The sequence below is a fragment of the Ictalurus punctatus genome, chromosome 3, assembly GCF_001660625.3.
Source record: "Ictalurus punctatus breed USDA103 chromosome 3, Coco_2.0, whole genome shotgun sequence".
Taxonomy (NCBI): Eukaryota; Metazoa; Chordata; class Actinopteri; order Siluriformes; family Ictaluridae; genus Ictalurus; species Ictalurus punctatus.
This window is the reverse complement of record NC_030418.2, coordinates 14,356,972-14,375,004: the sequence shown is the minus strand read 5'-3', so window position 1 is coordinate 14,375,004 and position 18,033 is coordinate 14,356,972. Positions and strand designations below refer to the sequence as shown.

Below are 18,033 nucleotides of genomic sequence, written 5' to 3'. Positions count from 1 at the left end.
TGGTGATGTCAGTGACTGTTTTTTGGGTTTTTCTTCACAGCTCTCATGATGTTTCAGTAATCAGCTGTTGCTGTTTTCCTTGGCCGACTCATTGTTGTCTGTTGCTCAGTACACCAGTGGTTTCTTTCTTTTTCAATTTATTCAACAATTTATTCCAAATTGTTGTATTGGCTATTGATTGATTTTCCCTCTTTCTCAGCTTCAAAATGGCTTGCTTTTCTCCCATAGACAGCTCTCTGATCTTGACTTATCCTTTTAAACACCAAACCCAGTCTTCACAAGTGAAACTGAAGGCTAAAACCAAGAGTAGATATTCAGACCTATTTATTGTTTATACAGTCAATCTAACAGGACACACCTGGGTAACAAGAAACACCTGTCAGTCAAATGCTCAAATATTTTGCTTGCCTACAAATTGAGTGTTCTGATGCAAAATGTGCTATGTTCTATGTTGTTTAACACATCGACATATACATAGCAGGAAATAAAAACTCTAAACTCTCTTCTCGTATTCATCTTTTGATCTCAAACCCAAATGTCTTCATTCTACAGCAAAAATAAATGAATTGGCCTCGCCGTTCCAATAGTTTCAGAGGTGACTGTATATTCAACATCATCACTCTTTCACGAGGTCAACAAATTCACACAAACATGAATAAGTAATCTAAGCAGAAGCTTGCTCTAGCACCCTACCTACTGAATTAAATCAGAACATTACCACAATAATGACCAGCACACTGCATGGATGATGTGAGCCCCACATTATTTTAGCCTTTTATAGCTTTTTTTAATGTCTTTATGTGATAGAACTACAGTTTGATTGACTGCTTATACACACTTTTCAACAAGCTGAAGAGTCAGGAGGTTTATAGTTGGGATCTTTAATTGACATCAACAGTGTTAATTATACCTCTTTTCACTGGGACACATCAACAGGCTTTTAATTTATTCATTGCAATTATTACCCAGAAGCCTTGTCCCTCTTTAAGCTCATCAGATCTCATCAGAGTCTGTGATAGCTCACCGAAGAGAATAAGCTCAAAATACAGAGGATCATGCAGAATCATTGTCCAATAATCATCAAAGAATAAACATCAGATATATCATTTCCCAAGACTAAGTTGGCAATCTAAATCAGCAAATAATGACATCATAACCAAGACTTTTTTGGTTTGTGCACTCAGCACATTACCTGAAAAATTAATTAGAAAGGATTAAATAATTAGTTGATAATATCTTTTCCCAAGTTCAGCCATCTGAGAAAAATAATCAAAACATGTTTTTTGTGTTGTTTTTTGTTTGTTTGTTTGTTTTTTACTACATTCCTGCTTCCTTATGTTACATTTCAATGAATTGCTAAATATTTAACACAAGCAAAAACAGCATAGAATTTATTCAGATTTTTTCAGGCACGGATTTATTATTATTATTTTTTTCACAGTGTTGAGTTTTTTTTTTAACACACTACACAACTTTATTAACAGGTGAAGAGTGCAGCACAGAGAGGACAAGCTAACAACATCTGCAAGAAGAAAGGGCTAAAAAAAAGTCAGGCAGGAGAGTATAGTAAAACCTAGACACAGCATGGAGCACACACACACACACACACACACACACACACACACACACACACACACACACACACACACACACACAAGCAAGCACGCACACACGCGCGCACACACACACACATGCTGTTAAGCAAACCACTGAAATCTATTTATGTATTATTAATAACAGCAAATGGTGATGATGGAAAAGTACAACATATTCTTATAATGCCTTGTTTATCTATTTATATAGAAAAAATATAAATAGATTTCATTTTGTAAATGTTCATTGCTATTCAGCACTATTAAAGACAGCATTCTGCATAGGGTGGACTAAATGTTCAACCACTGACTGAGTGAAAGAGCATGTTTCATGGCTTGTGAGATGTGTCAAGGCTTACTGGACACAAAACACATCAATACATAATTCTACTTTAGAAAATATGTTACAACAGGAAGAGGCTAAATTGCAACCTGCTGAAGGGACATATGGCAAGTATTTATGAAAATAAAATATGCAAACTAATAGAGACATGAAAAAGCATAGCTGGAAAAGGCGTGAGTGAGGCAGACACACACACACACAAACACACAAACTGCATTTTAATGACCGCTCATGGGTAAATTAGAACTGGAACTACAAATTAACATGGAAAAATCTGATCATGCTTAGAATGTTCCTCTTTTTATCATGGTTACCATCTGAATGGTCTACTACAAAATAATCTAAGTGTTAAACTACACAAAAGGCATCCATGGCTTTGTCATAAGCTGACAAGATGCAATTACATAGTTTATAGTTTTGACTGTGTGTACTTGGAGTAGTTCTGAAGAGCTGGGGGAAAAAGAAAGACCAAATTTGATTTCCAGAAAAGAACATTTGCTTCTATAATCCAAGGGGTCTCTGATGTGTCATTAGATTAAAGGAATGTGACACTTGCAAAGAGAAAACAATGAGCAAAGCTTCTGATGGACAATCACGGACAAGAGGACGGCTTTGTGAACTTCTTGGCAATAGTGCGCTACATGAGAGGCTTTGTTAGGAACATTACTGATCATCTGCTCAGTAAATATTAATGACTGTGTGTGTGTGTGTGTGTGTGTATGAAAATGCACAGCGACATTTGTACATCGGTTATTACAGAGATAGGATTAACCCAGTAGGCTGTAATTATTGGCTATTTCCAAGAGAATGGCTTAAGGGTAACTTTTAGAGCATCGAAAAATCTTAATCTACCTACGCTTTGGTTTGAGAGGGCACAAGGAAGCTGGATATTTGTATAAATATACATGTAATTATATATGTAAGTCATTTACGGTAAGATCTACTCAGTTCAGCATCTATATAGCCACTAGTACATAGGTAAACATGTTATTATATGTTAAATTCCTGCTAAAAGCTGTTAATATTGTTAAACTACTGAGTATGCTGAAAGCTAAAAAATATTTTTATTTGTCCACAAAATGCAGCACAAAACATGTTTTTGTGCTACACCTGTAACGATGCAAGTTTTTGAATTGTATCATTCACTGCATACCTTAAAGATGGTTTATTACTGAGCAAGGCAGATATGTCTGAACGTGTTTGATATGGCACACAATGTTTCAAATAGTCTGCAATATTAATCAGATTTTCCGATTTTTAAAAAAGTTCCTGCTGGTAATTTTCAAAGTAGTGTAATACTGAACTATAACGTCTAACATGTCACATGCACCTCTTCTTTCTTTCTTCACTAACACATTCTCACCTAGTAAAATACATCATATCAAAGAATGAAGACACCACTGGTGGGTGGCTCTTATCCACCCACTCTTATACAGTATTGAGAGGAAGGGAAAGTTACAAATGATTTTCAGATATTTCTTAGATTTCAAATGAGTCCAAGCCTCACTCACACCATATCTTTATATGAGATAGAGGTACCCAATCCAGTACACAAGGTTGAAGAGGCCAAAAGCAGTTGGGAAGAATATTCTGGAGTAGGAGTCAATTTTGGACACATGAACATGCATCCTGTTTTCACGCCATGCCCCTGAGCGACAGTCATCAAAGCAGCAGAAAAAACTTGTGCAGTCTTTCCCATCCAGACACTCGTATGCGTAATCATCATCATCATCATGATAAGGCGCAATGTTGTTCATCTGGAGCAGAGACGTCCCTGGTCTGATGTTCGCCATGCTTGATTTCTGGCATAGAGGAACACAAAATTATTCTACACATTCGAATGCTGGCTAGACCTTAGGCAAAGAAAAATGAAAGAACAGTTATTATTATGCTGAGTTATATTTGGCCATTTTAAGAACTGTCATTTTAATTAAATAGTTAAATAGTTAAAAAGATTAGATTACATTTTTAATCTAAAAGATCTGAAGAAATTGCATTTTATTAAACGTTACTTAAATTTTATGTTCAAAGTCATGTTTTGGCTGTGGTTGGTCCATGAAGACCTATATCTGTTTGAGTTTCTATATCTGTTTGAGTAAGTTGCTATGATCACACACATGTTTTGTCCATCTATATTTATTTGATGCTTAGACAGACCCTTCAGGATTGAGATTTTGCAAATCACAGTAATTAGCGCAAAATCAACCAACCTCCGCAATATTCTGAGGAGCTTGCAATTTTTCAAAATTACCGCTGATTTGGGCCAAAACACATCATGTGACATCATCACAACACACATTCAATCAAAGCCCTCTTCAATTCACATGCGTTGAAAATGAGTACAGCTAAAAGGTCTCATTTACCAACAAACATCATAGAGAAAGACCGTGTAAAACAATTTTGTGCCGTTGCAATTTCACCAATTCAAGTAGTTTTCTGAAGAAGAAAACTCTCCGCACCAATCACAAAAAACTCTGAAATCCTGTAAGGACTGTTTAGAACTGCTTTTGTTTTGTTTTGTTCTGCCACACACTGCACAGAGTATTATAAGCTCACCGGTGCACTGCTCGACTTGGTTTTTTTGTTCTGACGGTTACTGGTGAAGTAGTGCAGTGTTCCATACTCCATAAGTGCAGCAAAGGTGAAGATGAAGCAAACAGACACAAACAAATCCATGGCTGTCACATAAGACACTTTCGGCAATGACTTCCTGGATATGGTGCTTAGGGTTGTCATAGTAAGGACAGTTGTGATACCTGTAACAAAAAAACAATACACTAATAATGGGAAAGAACAGCAATTCCCTACAAACAACTGAAATCATGATTAAATTGAATTCGTGAAATTAGATAATTTATATATAATTTAATAAGACCTGTGTTAAAATCTGTGTGCTTTGTGTAAAATGGTATTTATTTATTTTTTTTATCGATTCTGAATTTAGCTTGCAAGCTACCTAAAGACGTTCGGGCAGGCACAGCGTCTTTGTTGATCCAGAAGGAAACCCAGGACAGCACTACAATCATGCTGCATGGGATGTAGGTCTGGATGGTGAAGTAGCCCATTCTCCGGCTCAGATCAAAGAAGATAGTCATAATCACATACTCCCCTAAATAAAACAATCATCAAAAAAGATTTTTGATGATCGTGTAAGAACACAACACACACAGACTAATATATATATATATATATATATATATATATATATATATATATATATATATATATATATATATATATATATATATATATACACATATGTATACATATATATATATATTGTGCCTTGACAGTCAAATTTCACATTTCTATTGCTGTTAACCTTGTTTAAAACCGATTTTACACAGCATACATGACCCCATTCAAGGTAGGATTGCTTTCATTTTGATTTTTATACTTCACAAACATTGCATACAGTGGAGCTGAATCGTTGCCCTAAAATCCCTTTGTTTAACATTGCAGGAAACTACAATGTCACCGAATGTCAGTGACATTCCACAGACTGACATTCACTGCTCAGCTAATTATCTAATTATGATCCTTATTAGAGAACTTACCAGACTGAGTATGTGCCACATCAGATGTGTTGCGCAGGCCAACAAAGGCAAACTGGTAAAGTCTCCAGTACCTCTGGTCAGCTACCTCAACAGCGCGACGCTGCCATCTATACTGGATCTCATTTTTTGGATACCCATCTGCAAAATAAAACACACACATACACATCTCCAAAAAGCTCATGCACTGTACATCACAAACACTCAGCTATAATGTATAGCACACACACATAAGAATGGCAGAATGGCACTGAGGCATACAAGACATATCATGCCTTTTCCTCAATGTTCTACCCAGGGTGATTGATAACACATATGAGAAGCTGAGGGAGAGCACAGACAGCAGATGCAGGAATGACACACTGAAATACAGACTAATGTAAAGGCAGCTGAAGAGGGATGAGTATTCTGCAGGAGGATGGTACACTGTCCTTCCTCATTGAGGGACTGGAAGATGGTATTTGGGGCAGGCCAGAGGTAATGTTTGGGAACCATTTGGCCACAATAGGTGGTGAATGAAAATTGGCCAGCTGACAAAGGCAATGCGTGGGATTGTTTGGCCAGCAGCACTCAGGACGGGGCTGAGGCTGAGTGACAGACTGATGATAACAGTTTTAACACCTACAGCTTGAAAACTCCAGCGGACACGAATGTTCATCCATAGGAAAGTTATGCAGCTTAAGGTAGCATTCCGCATTAATAGTCAACCTGACAAAAACAGAATAATGTCAGAAAAACAAAACAAAAAAAAGGTTGAGTCTCACAAATGCACTGCGTTGTGCAAACTACTATGTTTCATGACTATCACCTCAGTCTATTATTCAGTTTCAACTAACATAAATAGATGTGGATTAAATGAGTTAATGACTTAAACTATATGTGTCAACAGAGAGCAGGGGCTTTTTTTTTCTTACAGATGCAAATGCTACAGGACAGGAGAACAAAAGCACAAATCTCAGCTGCACAAACAACAATCAACCAACACAAGCATAAACAAAATGGCTGCAATGACACACCTCAGAGTGTACATTACACGTCCATTGCTCCAAAGGCGCAGAAGTCGGTTGGGTGTAGTGATCCAGTGGGCATCAGATTTGCGGGAGTTGCGGAAAAACGTATCAGGGATCCAGATCTTTCCCACCATGTTGCTGTTTAGCATGAGGAGCTTCATGCTGCTGTTAAACTTGAGCCGGCTGTCATACCATGTCTGAGCAAAGAAGATGTCTATGGTGTACTCCTAATGATCAGAGCAACAAAAACCACCAAAATGTAAATATAAATAATATATTTATAAGTTATAAGGATGACATCTTCCTAATATCTGTGTAGGTCTGTGGTATTAGCTCACCATGTTGATGGGATCCACTGGGCCTATGCTGTTCACATACACGGCTGTCTCGATGACAGTGGGTCTTACTGTAAAAAATACAACGCTACTGTGATGTGGACTCAAATCAATGTAATGCTTTTTAATACTAACATTTTAATTAACAAACTGATATGTTATTGTACATTCACAATCATAGATATATAAAGGTGATAAATAATTTGAAGTGATCCACAACCTATTGAAATCCTGTTTGAAGTGAAATGTAAAGGTTTGTCTCTTAGTATTTTTGAATAAAACTCACTAATACAAAAAGAATTATATGTAAATAAATGACTTTGTGTTGCACAAACAGCATTTCAACAGCATCAAAACAATGCAGTTCATAAGGGAGGATGAATCACAGAAAGCCCACAGGGTCACTTCACACCCCCTCACTGTCGGCTCTGAGCACTAATGAACTCCACTCATCCTCTCTCCCACTTGTGTTCCTGTTTCTCTTTCTTTCTTTATATATTTGTCCATTTGTCATATGCACTTAAGCAGACAGACTAAGAAGGAAGATCAACATTGATTTAACTCTACTGTACCCTGATACAGCTGTGATCAGTCATTTTAAACAACTGAGCTATGGACAGCATCTTGTATATTCATATTCATCTTATATTCTTCTAGTAAAAGCACTCCAGCATGATATTCCTGAACACAACAAAAAAAACAAATTATTGCATGGTCAGTTTCAAGAAATGTGATACTTTGGCAAGTATCACAGCTTGTAAACACTTTTTGCAGCCAGCTAAGAATCTGTGAGATTCTCGGGCCATCTTGCATGCACTGCTCTTTTGAGGTCTGTCAACAGATTTTCTATAATGTTTAGGTCAGGGGACTGTGAGGGCCATGCCAAAACCTTCAGCTTTCGAATCTTTAGGTAGTCCATTGTGGATTTCGAGATGTGTTTAGTATCATTATCCTTTTGTAGAAGAACAGTGCACCATCACTCCAGAGTTTGCTAAATCTTCCTGAAGGTGTTTTGCAGTCAAACAGAGGTTTTGATTTGCCTTTCTAGCAGTCCTACAAGCAGTTATCTTGGAAAGGTTTCTTGGTCTTCCAGACCTCAACTTGACCTCAGCCATATCTGCCTACCACCATTTGTTAATTACATTACAAACTGAGGAACTAGCTACCTGAAAACACTTTGCTATTTTCTTTTTGCCTTCTACAACTTTATGGGAATCAATTACTTTAATTTTCAAAATGCTAAGCAACTGCTAAGAGGAGACCATGGCTGTTGGTTTTTTGGGACAAGGCTTGAGAAGTCTAGCTTTTGCTGATGCAAAGCTTTGAAACTTGCATCACCTGTTCTTCCCTAACAATGTTTGTGAACAAGCCATAGCTCTAACAAGCTAATTAAGCTCTGAGACCTTGGTAAAAGTTATCTGAGAGCTCAAATCTCTTGGGGTATCCAAACTTTAGCATGGTGTTCCTTTCATGGTGTTCCCTTTTTTTTAATCTAAAATTGTACAGACAAAAATGATACACTAATCTTGTGTAATTTGTTGAGAAGAATGTTTAATTTTCAACTTTATGCCTTTTGGCGATTAGGTCATCTTCTACACACTTAAATATTTTCAGTAACCGCAATTTTGACCAGGGGTGCCCAAACTTTTGTATGCCACTATATCAGTTTGACTTTTTTCCATATATACCTCATCCACATATTCTATTCTGTTTTAAGTATAATTATTGCTATACTTTCTAACTGCCCTGTAGGACTTTGTGCTCAGTTGTCAATCAATGAAAATGAGGTTCATCAAAATCGGAGTCAATTCAAAGTTGCTGTAGTAACTTGCCTCCAATGTCTGGTCGCAGTTTGTTGTCATAGCCCTGCAGTAATTTATTCAAGATGAGGGTGACATCACTGTCATAAACCTTTGGGGATAAAACCCAAGTTTTATTTATGGGAACATCCTCATAATCGTCCTCCTCAGCTTTACTGGGTCCGAATGCCATGCTGATAACATGGAGAAATACAGAAAGATCCATTAGACAAGAGGAATTAGGCATAGAGTAAAAGATAGCAATAGAGAGAAACACAGGGAGAAACATATCTACGGAAAGTGGTTTGAATGAACCAAGAGAACTCACATATTGTACATATTTCATACAAATTCAAACAAACAAGGATGATGTGGTGTGGATATTAGATTGAAGTCATAAGAAAAAGTGCAAACACCCCAAAACTAACCTTACCCTTTCCAACAAATTGTCATAAGAATTGTTACAAATTTACCAAGTTTGGAAAGTGTTAAACTAATAATGATACCTGACAATATGATGACAATGTGACAAGGAGAGGAGGAGGGAAGGGCCAGGCTGTGAGGATGCACACCTGGCACTGAGTTGTCTAATCAGTGGGAGAGAGTGATGAAGAAGTGGCTGGAAGCACCACAAGAGAGAAAGATGCACGTGCACTTTATGTTTGACTTATGTTGGTGTGTATGTTTTATGTTCTGTTTATTATTGAATATTACGTTTATGTTCAGCCCATTCCCACCTCCTCCTTGCCCAGCTTTGAAATTGTCACAGTGGTGCCGAAACCCGGGAAGGAGGAGGGACGCATTGTCAGAGATGTAGGAGGATTGCGGAACTGAGGGAAAGTGAGGCGGTGATGCTGGAGTGGTTTTTGGGGAGGACAGATGAGTCGCTGCCGTCCGCCAAAGGATGGAGGACCCGTTACCTTCAGGTGGATGGAGGTGTGGCTGCCATCCACCTGAAAAGGGGAGGAGCCGTGGCCATCTGCCAGAAAGTACAGTGCCATCGACCAGCGTTGTGGGGGATCGCATCCCAGCGAACCAGATGACAGCATGTCTGGGGACTGAAGAACCATTTTTTTCTCTATTCCCTCTCCCTCTTGCTGTCTCTCCTGCCCGCTCCTTCTCTCTCCCCTCTTCCTCCCTTCGTCACACTCACATAAGGAGAGTATAAGCATATAATTTATTACTGTAAAATCTTTCAGATACTGAGAATGTGCTACCCAGAGTTGGGTGTAACATGTTACAAAGCAAACCATTACTGTAATCTAATTCGTTTTTCTGATAAAGCAGCAATGTAATGCATTACATTTTAAATGGATGTAATTTGATTACTGAGGTCAGTAAAATTATGTTACTTGCATTACAAATTTATTGTTATGAAAACAATATTAAGTAATTTTTTTTTTTAATAAATCACATTTTGCCTATTCTTTAGCCCCGAATAATTCTGCACTTGCAGCGGTTTGTCACTTTATAACTGAACATCAATAAGAGAAGGCGGAGGTGTTGTCATTTTACATCTTCAGTGAACGGAGACAAGATCAATCAAACAGGGTTTACAGGAAAATATGTGGAAACACTTATTATTGGCTGATAATAATACAATATAACAATAATAAACACTTATTAGTGTCTTATTGGCTGATAGTTCTCATTTATGCCAAACAGTAGCTCAAAGTCAGTGTGAGGAAAAATGGATATATGCTGATTTTTTTTTTTTAAACCATTAAAGGGGTTGAAACTGAAACAGTAATATCCTCTGATGCTGAGCAGGAAAACAAGGTGTGTAAATGTCTATGAGTTCCAGTTTACATGAACATGATATGAGCAGAGCATAAGGAAAGATAATGTACTCTGCATGGCACTGTAGCAGCTAAACTCATAAAATTATATCTTAGCAATTTTATCAGTCTGGTACTTCTACAAACAGTGACAACACTTGAGGTGAGTGTTGTAATAAATCCAACTTTTTCTGATCATGTCATACATTGACACGCGGTAGAATTACAGAAAGAACTATAAGTTTCACATTGTAGTGTAACGTGAAAGTAAATTAATTAGTAATCTGATTATGTTTTAAATGCAGTAATCAGTAATGTAATTAGATTACAATTTTAAAGAAGATATTAGTAATCTGTAGTGGATTACTTTTTTCGAGTAACCTACACAACGCTGGTGGTACCTATTAAATGAGTGCAGAATGGAAGTCAGAAATGATTCCTTGAAGGACTCCAGTGATTAATGGAGCTGTGGCTTGACTCTGACTGAAGGTTGGAACCAATAAAGGTTAGCAGTTTAAATAATCTCCCACATCTCTCTTTCTGTCTGTGACTGTTCTGGCCTCATATGAAGCATCACTGTTGCCAAATACCTTTCTAATTCATCTACACTTTTATTCAGTTTACAGGGCAGGAAATTCCAAATTCCCTCACAGTCCAATCCAGTGGATTCCAGTCCTTAAACAGCAAATGGAAGCTCTGATATGAATCCTAACATAGAAAATGGTTATTTAAAAAAAGGATCCCAGAGGATCTCAGATTTGAACTCTGTGGAAAATCCTCAGCACGTGTGGGTTTTTTTTTTTTTTTTGACAGAATCTAAGTTTTTTGTTGATACTGATTTTTTTTCAGATTTGTATCAGATTAGTGATCAGATGTGCCAGAAGTATCAGTGATTGAATCAAAAAAATAAAACCACTTATGTTTCTTGTTATTACTAATACATTATTGACACTCTGCTATATTGCTATTGCTAGATGTAGCCACGCCTCCTGATTTGAGTCATCAGTGCCATAGCAGAGCCTATGAGGCCAGCTGTAGATATTGTTCACCAAAGACTGAATCAGAGGGAATTCCAAAAACAATATCATTAGGAAGATAAGAAATTCATTTCATCATAATTTTTTTCTGCATGTAGAATCAGAACAAGCTTGTACAAAACCCTCATGAAGAAGCTCTTCATATGATAAATTTTTATGCTTCATCCAAAGCCTTAAATATTCAAATATTAATATAAAAAAATTGTGTTGAAATACCACCAAGTCCAGCTTGATACTTATGAACCATGGAAAAGTTTCATTCAACACTGAGGAATTTGCTGTGTATCAAACCTTGTATCCTTCTCATGCACCTACAAGGAGAAGTCAGCTAGCCTATAACTGAGGATAAGGATTTAATACCAATGCTATGTAAATAATCAAATACAAAAACAAAAATCAGGAGTGTTGTATTATTTTCCTCCTTTCCTTTATTATATGGATAAACAGGATTTTCAGAGTGAAGTCTCCTCAAGGTTGATTCAGGAAATGACAATGCACTTACCTGCTGGCTAAAACAAACAGCAACCTGCCTAAGCAATATGATATCTCAGCTTCAGTTTTCTTCCCTATGTTGTACCGCAAGTCTAATCAATCAGAATCGTTTTCTTCTGGGTACAAGCAAAGAAATGTCAGTTTAACGTCGCGTACGGGCCTGAAGAACATCTCAAACCGGTTTGCTGCACTCACAGCCACTTCAGGCGGATTAAACAGAACCAAAGCAGAACCGCAGGCTAGGGTTCAGGTTTACTTCGATTATATTTGACCTTCCTGAGCTGTAGACTTACCATACTCCGAGCAGTCCAGGCAACAGCCAGACCAGTGCGTCTCTCCTCCTGCGGGGATGCAGCACAGCCATGGTTCGAAAACAACACCCCTCAGTCTGAACGAAACGGCCTGCGAAACACTAGCAAAAGCGACAAGAAGAGACCCATTCACATTCACATGCGCCTGAGCCAGCCGCGGTTTGTGCTGAAGTATAACAGATGGCGCGCACTGCATACATTCAGCCTATTGCGCTGTGATCCAATGAGGCGAGAGAGACGAGAGAGAAGAAAATGTGCGTTCACACGCTGAGTAAGACACGCCGTACTGTACAGTATATCTGAGAGAGAGAGAGAGAGAGAGAGAGAGAGAGAGAGAGAGAGAGAGAGAGAGGGAGAGGGGGGGGGCGAGGACGAGTGAAAGCGGAATTCCGCTGATTGCTGCGGTACCGCGTCTTCTGGCCTTCTGCTGACTGAAGCGCACTCACTGCGCCCAAATTTAAATTAAAAAAATAATAAAATAAAAAAAGGACAAAAAACAGCTGTCAATTATTAAATCGTTACAAATCCATCCATCGATCCTACAGAGTTATGATAATAATAATAATAATAATAATGTTGTTCAGTTATTAAATTAGCTATAGAATATTAGTGAGTCGTACACTCTGTAGCTGACAACAAAGTGTCAAATACTTTACAACAGGACTCTTCAGTCTTATCCTGCAAAGGGCCAGAGTGCCATGGCTGAAGGCTTTCTTCCCAGCCACATAGGGGATACACTTGAAAGTTGATTGGAGAGATGAACTGATTAAACAAGTGGAATCAAGTGTGACTCCTGCTTAATGGAAGCCTGCAGCCACACCGGCCCTTTGTGGATAAGATTGAAGACCCTTGCTTGATAAGTTTCACAAAATAATTTTGCCATATTTATGAAACATCAGAGTGTATACAGCATATAATGAGTTTGGTACTACAGACTGTTGTAATACAGAATTGCCAACAACCCATCCACATAATCAAAACCAGCCTGTATTTCAAAATGCATATCATAAGCGTTAAGGTGGAAAAAAAAGTTCATCAGAAGTTCATCAAACAACATGGCATCAGGATATAGTATCCTGTGCTCTGTTGTCTATAACAAAATAAAGAACAAATATGAAGTTCTTAACTTTAGTTGAAATGCTAAGACAACAGCAACAACAACAAAACCATCCACAAAACGTATTCACACTCTGTCCAGCACCATGGAGGGGACAGGCAGGTTGTTGCTCGTGTAACCGTGGTTCTGTGACTGCGGAGTGAACAACTGCCAGAGCGGTTTGCTTCTGAAACTAATGGAGTTTTCCTGTCTGTTCCTGTAAATGACCATGACCGTGACCCTGACCTCATGTGTGTAGCTTATGAAAGACCCTGCTATGTCCTCTGGAGATTCAACCTGAGTGACCCAGATAGCCTGACAGGCCACTTAGCTGTAGAACCAGGCTTACATATATATAGTGGGTTTGGAATGTATTCTGCCCCCTCACTTTTTGTAAGAAAAAAAAAAAAATTTATTATAGGTTTAATTTAACTTAAATGTAAATATACTTTGGATTAAATGTACTTTTTGACCATTAATCTACACACAATAATCCATAAAGACAAAACAAATATGCTTTTTGAAATTGTTTTAAATTTATTTTAAATCAAACACTGAAGTATTTCATTAAGCTAAGAATTCAGACCCTTGACTAAGGCACTCCAAATTGAGCTCAGGTGCATCCTGTTTGCTTAGCTTGTCTTGAAATGTCTCTAGAACTTGACAGGATTCTGCCTGTGGCAAATTCAATTAAGTTGTACATGATTTAGAAAGGCACATATGTATAAGGTCCCACAAATCAGCAACCCAATTAAGTCAAAGAAATTACAATTTAATTGTGTGAAGACACATTGCAAGGGTATAAAACCATTTGTAAAGCTTTGAATGTTAACAGTAGCACAGTGGACTCCATCATTGTGAAATTGAATTCATTTGGCACTGCCAGGACTTCTAGTATAGCCAATGACAGATTAACAGTAGAACTGATTGAGCCATAAGTCTGAGAGAAAACAAGAAACAGAGAACGAAATGAGAGCGATAGCAGCAGTTGCCAATGTACCATTTTAATCAATGTCATTTCAACCAACAGATGTCAGTGGAGAACCAAGCACTGTGGTAAACATTACTGAAATATAATCAATGCCAAGGATACTATTGAGACTGCTGCTGATGCCAACACCACCAGTTTTGGGTGCAGTGAAAGTGAGTTATTTAAGACTAGCTAGCTAGTCATGACTAGCTACTGACTCTCCCTTTCCCCTGAGTTTCTACTGATTATGTTTTGTCATATTCCTCCCAACAAACTCCTGTTTTTCAACCCGTAGTAAGGCCTCTGAGTCCTTAATCTGTCCTCACCTATTGAGCAACTGGGCTAGAATGGCCTTGGTCAGGGAGCTGATCATGAACCCAATGGCCACACTTCAGAAGTATTTGGCAAGCACTTAAAGGACCATGAGAGCATGAGGAAAAATATTATCTGGTCTGATGGGACAAAAATGTAACCCTTTGAGCTGAACTCCAAGTGCTATGTCTGGTGAAAACCAGGTACTGCTTATCAACTGTATAATATCATGCCTACAGTAAAGCATGGTGGTGGCAGCATCATGCAATTAGGGTGCTTCTCAGCATAGGGAATAGGGAGGCTAGTCAGAAATGAGGAAGGGATGAATAGAGCCAAACACACAGAGGTCCTTGAAGAAAACCTGATCCAGGGTGCACACAACATCACACTAGTGCAAAGCTTTACTTTTCACCATGACACCAAAGCATACAGCCGAGACTATGCTGGTGTGGCTCTGGGACAAGTCTCTGAATGTCCTTGAGAGGCTCAGCCAAAGTTCAGATTGAACCCCATAGAACATCTGTGAAGAGACCTGAAGGTGGTAGTTCACAGAAGCTCCCCATTCAATTTGATTGAGTTTGAGAGGACCTGCCAGAAATAATCAGTGAAACTGCCAAATCCAGGTGTGCAAAGCTTATAGAGACTTACCCAAGAAGACTTAAAGATGTCATTGCTGCCAAAGGTGCTTCTACAAAGCATTAAATAAAGGGTCTGAATACTTGTCTAAATGAGATATTCAGTTTTTGATTGGAAACAAAATGTCAAAAATGTCTAAAAGCTTGTTTTTGCTTTGACATTATGGGTTATAGTGTGTGAATTGATGCCCAAAAAGTACATTTAATCCATTTTAAATTAAATCTATAACACAATAAAGTATGCAAAAACTAAAGGGATCAGTAAATTACTGCTTCATACTTGATTCCACAAATGAACAATCAGAATTTTATTTCAAGATAAAATGAATATGCAATCTTTCCCATGAAACAAATTGTGTCCAGTTAAAATGATGGAACATTTGTATTCAGGTGAGTTCTGATAAAAGAAAATGAAAGCGGAGAGATGAAACATCACCATGGTGATGTCAGTCATTAATATTCAGAGACAGTATGATATAAACTCGAAAATCCAAAGAGAATTACACGACTGAAATCTGCTCACGTAAACACACAAACCCAGCTTTACAGTGTTATTATTCACTGTGGTTTCTTGCAGAGCAAATAAGGACTGTTGTTCAAACAGGCCATGATGGCTTGTTATTGTGTCAGATATTCAGAGCTGAGCCACTGCGTACAGTATAGAGATTGGTTGTTACAGCACGATTGTTCCAATGTGATATTTTCATATTAATGTGCATATGTGTCAGACATATTAAGTATCAAAGCTCTGTGTATGTACATGCGGTTGCTAAGCAACTCATCCAACACCCGTGATCTCTGTTGGCTGGTTTGTTCTGTAGAAGAATCCCAATGCCCTGATCTTGTTTTTTCTGCTTTGTCCCTTCATCTATTCATTCATTTGTCATTACCTCTTCTTGTACTTTTTCAAAACATAATGTTTAAATGTGTGTGTGATATCTCTTTTTTAAATTATTTTTATGCTTAAATGCATTTATGTCAGTAAGAAAGGTCAGGTATAAAGGCCTTTTAACATAAAAATGGCCATATCTCAGTATAGTCTTGGAAAATAGGGTTAGTTTCCAGACTGCCATGGTGGTTTGCTTTAGAAATAGTATAGCTGCTCAAAGTAATAAAGTCATCACCTTGTGATTGGTGTCATATGCTTAGCCCCCTAATGCAGCAGAAACAGAAATGGACAGAAGGCTTAGTCACTCTGCTCCTTAGAAAGTAAGAGTGCACACCTCTACTGTGTAGGAATACAGAATAGAGAAACTGGCAACCAAATTCAAGAGCTGTTAGCTTGTATCTTTAGACAGCATAATGATGAGTTCTGGGATGCTTAGTATAGCCACTTTACATATACTACCAGACAATGATGTGAACACCTGTCTCTCTGAACTTGAGTAATGAACCCATCCTGGCAAAAATTACTGATAGCCCACCCTTGGAACATTCTGGCAGACTGTTAGGAATATACTAGAGGCGTTTATTATGTTTGCAGCAACTATATATGTTCTGCAAACAGTCAAAGCTAAAGTTGGATCCTCTAATTGACACATAAAATGCCTAACCCATTTAGCTTTGTATTTTTTGAAGCAAGTGACTGGGCTTGGGCAATGTATCAGTTTCATTAAAGAGCTCTCTTGGGCATTTAGAAGTTTCAACCTGATAAACTGACATGAACGCTGCCTTCTGCCTGCAGTGGCAGATGCAGAAGCAGCAGGATTGAGATCACTGCCACTAGTATAGATACCAGTGACCTTGCTAGTAATACAGGCTGATTAATATCAACTCAGCACAAATACTCAGCACAAACACATGAGAGTTGACACACCGGTTTACAAGGTTTGTAGAGCTCTGGAGAGTGTGGACTGTTAGAGACAAGAGGCACAGATGTCTTAGCCCTTAATGAGAAAATACCCATAACTGGAGGAGAAATGTATATAGAAATCATACCGGTAACACTGTAAGCAATGGGAAACAGCCGTAAAGTGTGGTAGATTACTGATTTGTTAACACATTTGATAAGGTAGGTTGTTAAAAACAGTACAACAGTAAAACACACAGGTCTTTGGCACACAAGCCTAGGAGGCACTAGATCATCACATCTTGTAAATCACCACTGAGTCATTTGATGCAGGTTACCTTTAGGCACCGTAGTGTTGAATTCAGAGATTACAAATGTCAATGGACAGAGTTATGAAGGCTGGTTTTCTGCTCTGCAGAAAATGAAACAAAAAAACTTAATAACATAAAATCTGCACAGGGTAATGTTTACAGTTTCACTGTTAACTATCACCAAAACAACAAATAGTACTTTGGGGAGCACCATAAAGCTCTCCATTTTCTAAAAACAAATTGGGTAAAATAAGGTTGATTGCACAAATTTGACTTCTTCCCATAAATGCCATGCAATGTGCACTGTGGCTACCTCCTGGGCAACACTACTTCATCTGATTTTACATATTGAAAGTTGCGTCATTGTAACCCATGTACTCTATGATGGGTTTGCATAAATTGTTTTAAGAAAATTGGATGTTAATGAGCGCATTCATAGATGGAGCTAAGTGTAATTAAGGAATGGTTTGGCATCGTACTATAATACATGTTCATTTCTCAGTTACAGTAATGAAAGTCTCCAGGGAGGCAACAGCTCTCTAAATTCTTTCATCTGCAAGCTAAATCAGTTCAAATTTTATAGATACAGACCTTGTTAGATTCTAATAACAAAATATGTAATTAGTGTGTGTGTGTGCATATTACTATATTTATGGGAAAAGGGGATTT

General features: G+C 38.0%; 1 protein-coding gene across 2 annotated transcripts; it reads right to left on the bottom strand.

Annotated features, from left to right (window-relative positions):
• Nucleotides 1-1,302: 1,302 nt before the first annotated feature.
• gabrg1 (gamma-aminobutyric acid type A receptor subunit gamma1) lies at nucleotides 1,303-12,564 on the bottom strand. 2 transcript variants are annotated; one of them, XM_017464204.3, is made up of 9 exons: nucleotides 12,234-12,370; nucleotides 8,667-8,827; nucleotides 6,838-6,905; nucleotides 6,506-6,726; nucleotides 6,115-6,197; nucleotides 5,493-5,630; nucleotides 4,892-5,044; nucleotides 4,492-4,691; nucleotides 1,303-3,737 (listed from the first exon to the last, which is right to left on the bottom strand). In XM_017464204.3, exons 1-9 carry the CDS (start codon nucleotides 12,302-12,304, stop codon nucleotides 3,456-3,458), a joined length of 1,377 nt encoding a protein of 458 aa, XP_017319693.2. In that variant the 5' UTR covers nucleotides 12,305-12,370; the 3' UTR covers nucleotides 1,303-3,455. The 2 variants fall into 2 exon arrangements, with proteins under 2 accessions (XP_017319693.2, XP_047010237.2); XM_047154281.2 differs by lacking the exon at nucleotides 8,667-8,827 and having other exon boundaries at nucleotides 12,234-12,564.
• Between the last annotated feature and the right edge of the window lie 5,469 nt (nucleotides 12,565-18,033).

Excerpts from the sequence above, each read along its gene's own strand:
- gabrg1 (XM_017464204.3), bottom strand. The coding sequence starts at position 12,304 with ATGGCTGTGCTGCATCCCCGCAGGAGGAGAGACGCACTGGTCTGGCTG. Across the intron at positions 4,692-4,891 it reads GCCTGCCCGAACGTCTTTAG|GTATCACAACTGTCCTTACT; the intron begins GTAGCTTGCAAG and ends TTTTTGTTACAG. Across the intron at positions 3,738-4,491 it reads CCAAGTCGAGCAGTGCACCG|AAATCAAGCATGGCGAACAT; the intron begins GTGAGCTTATAA and ends CCTCTATGCCAG.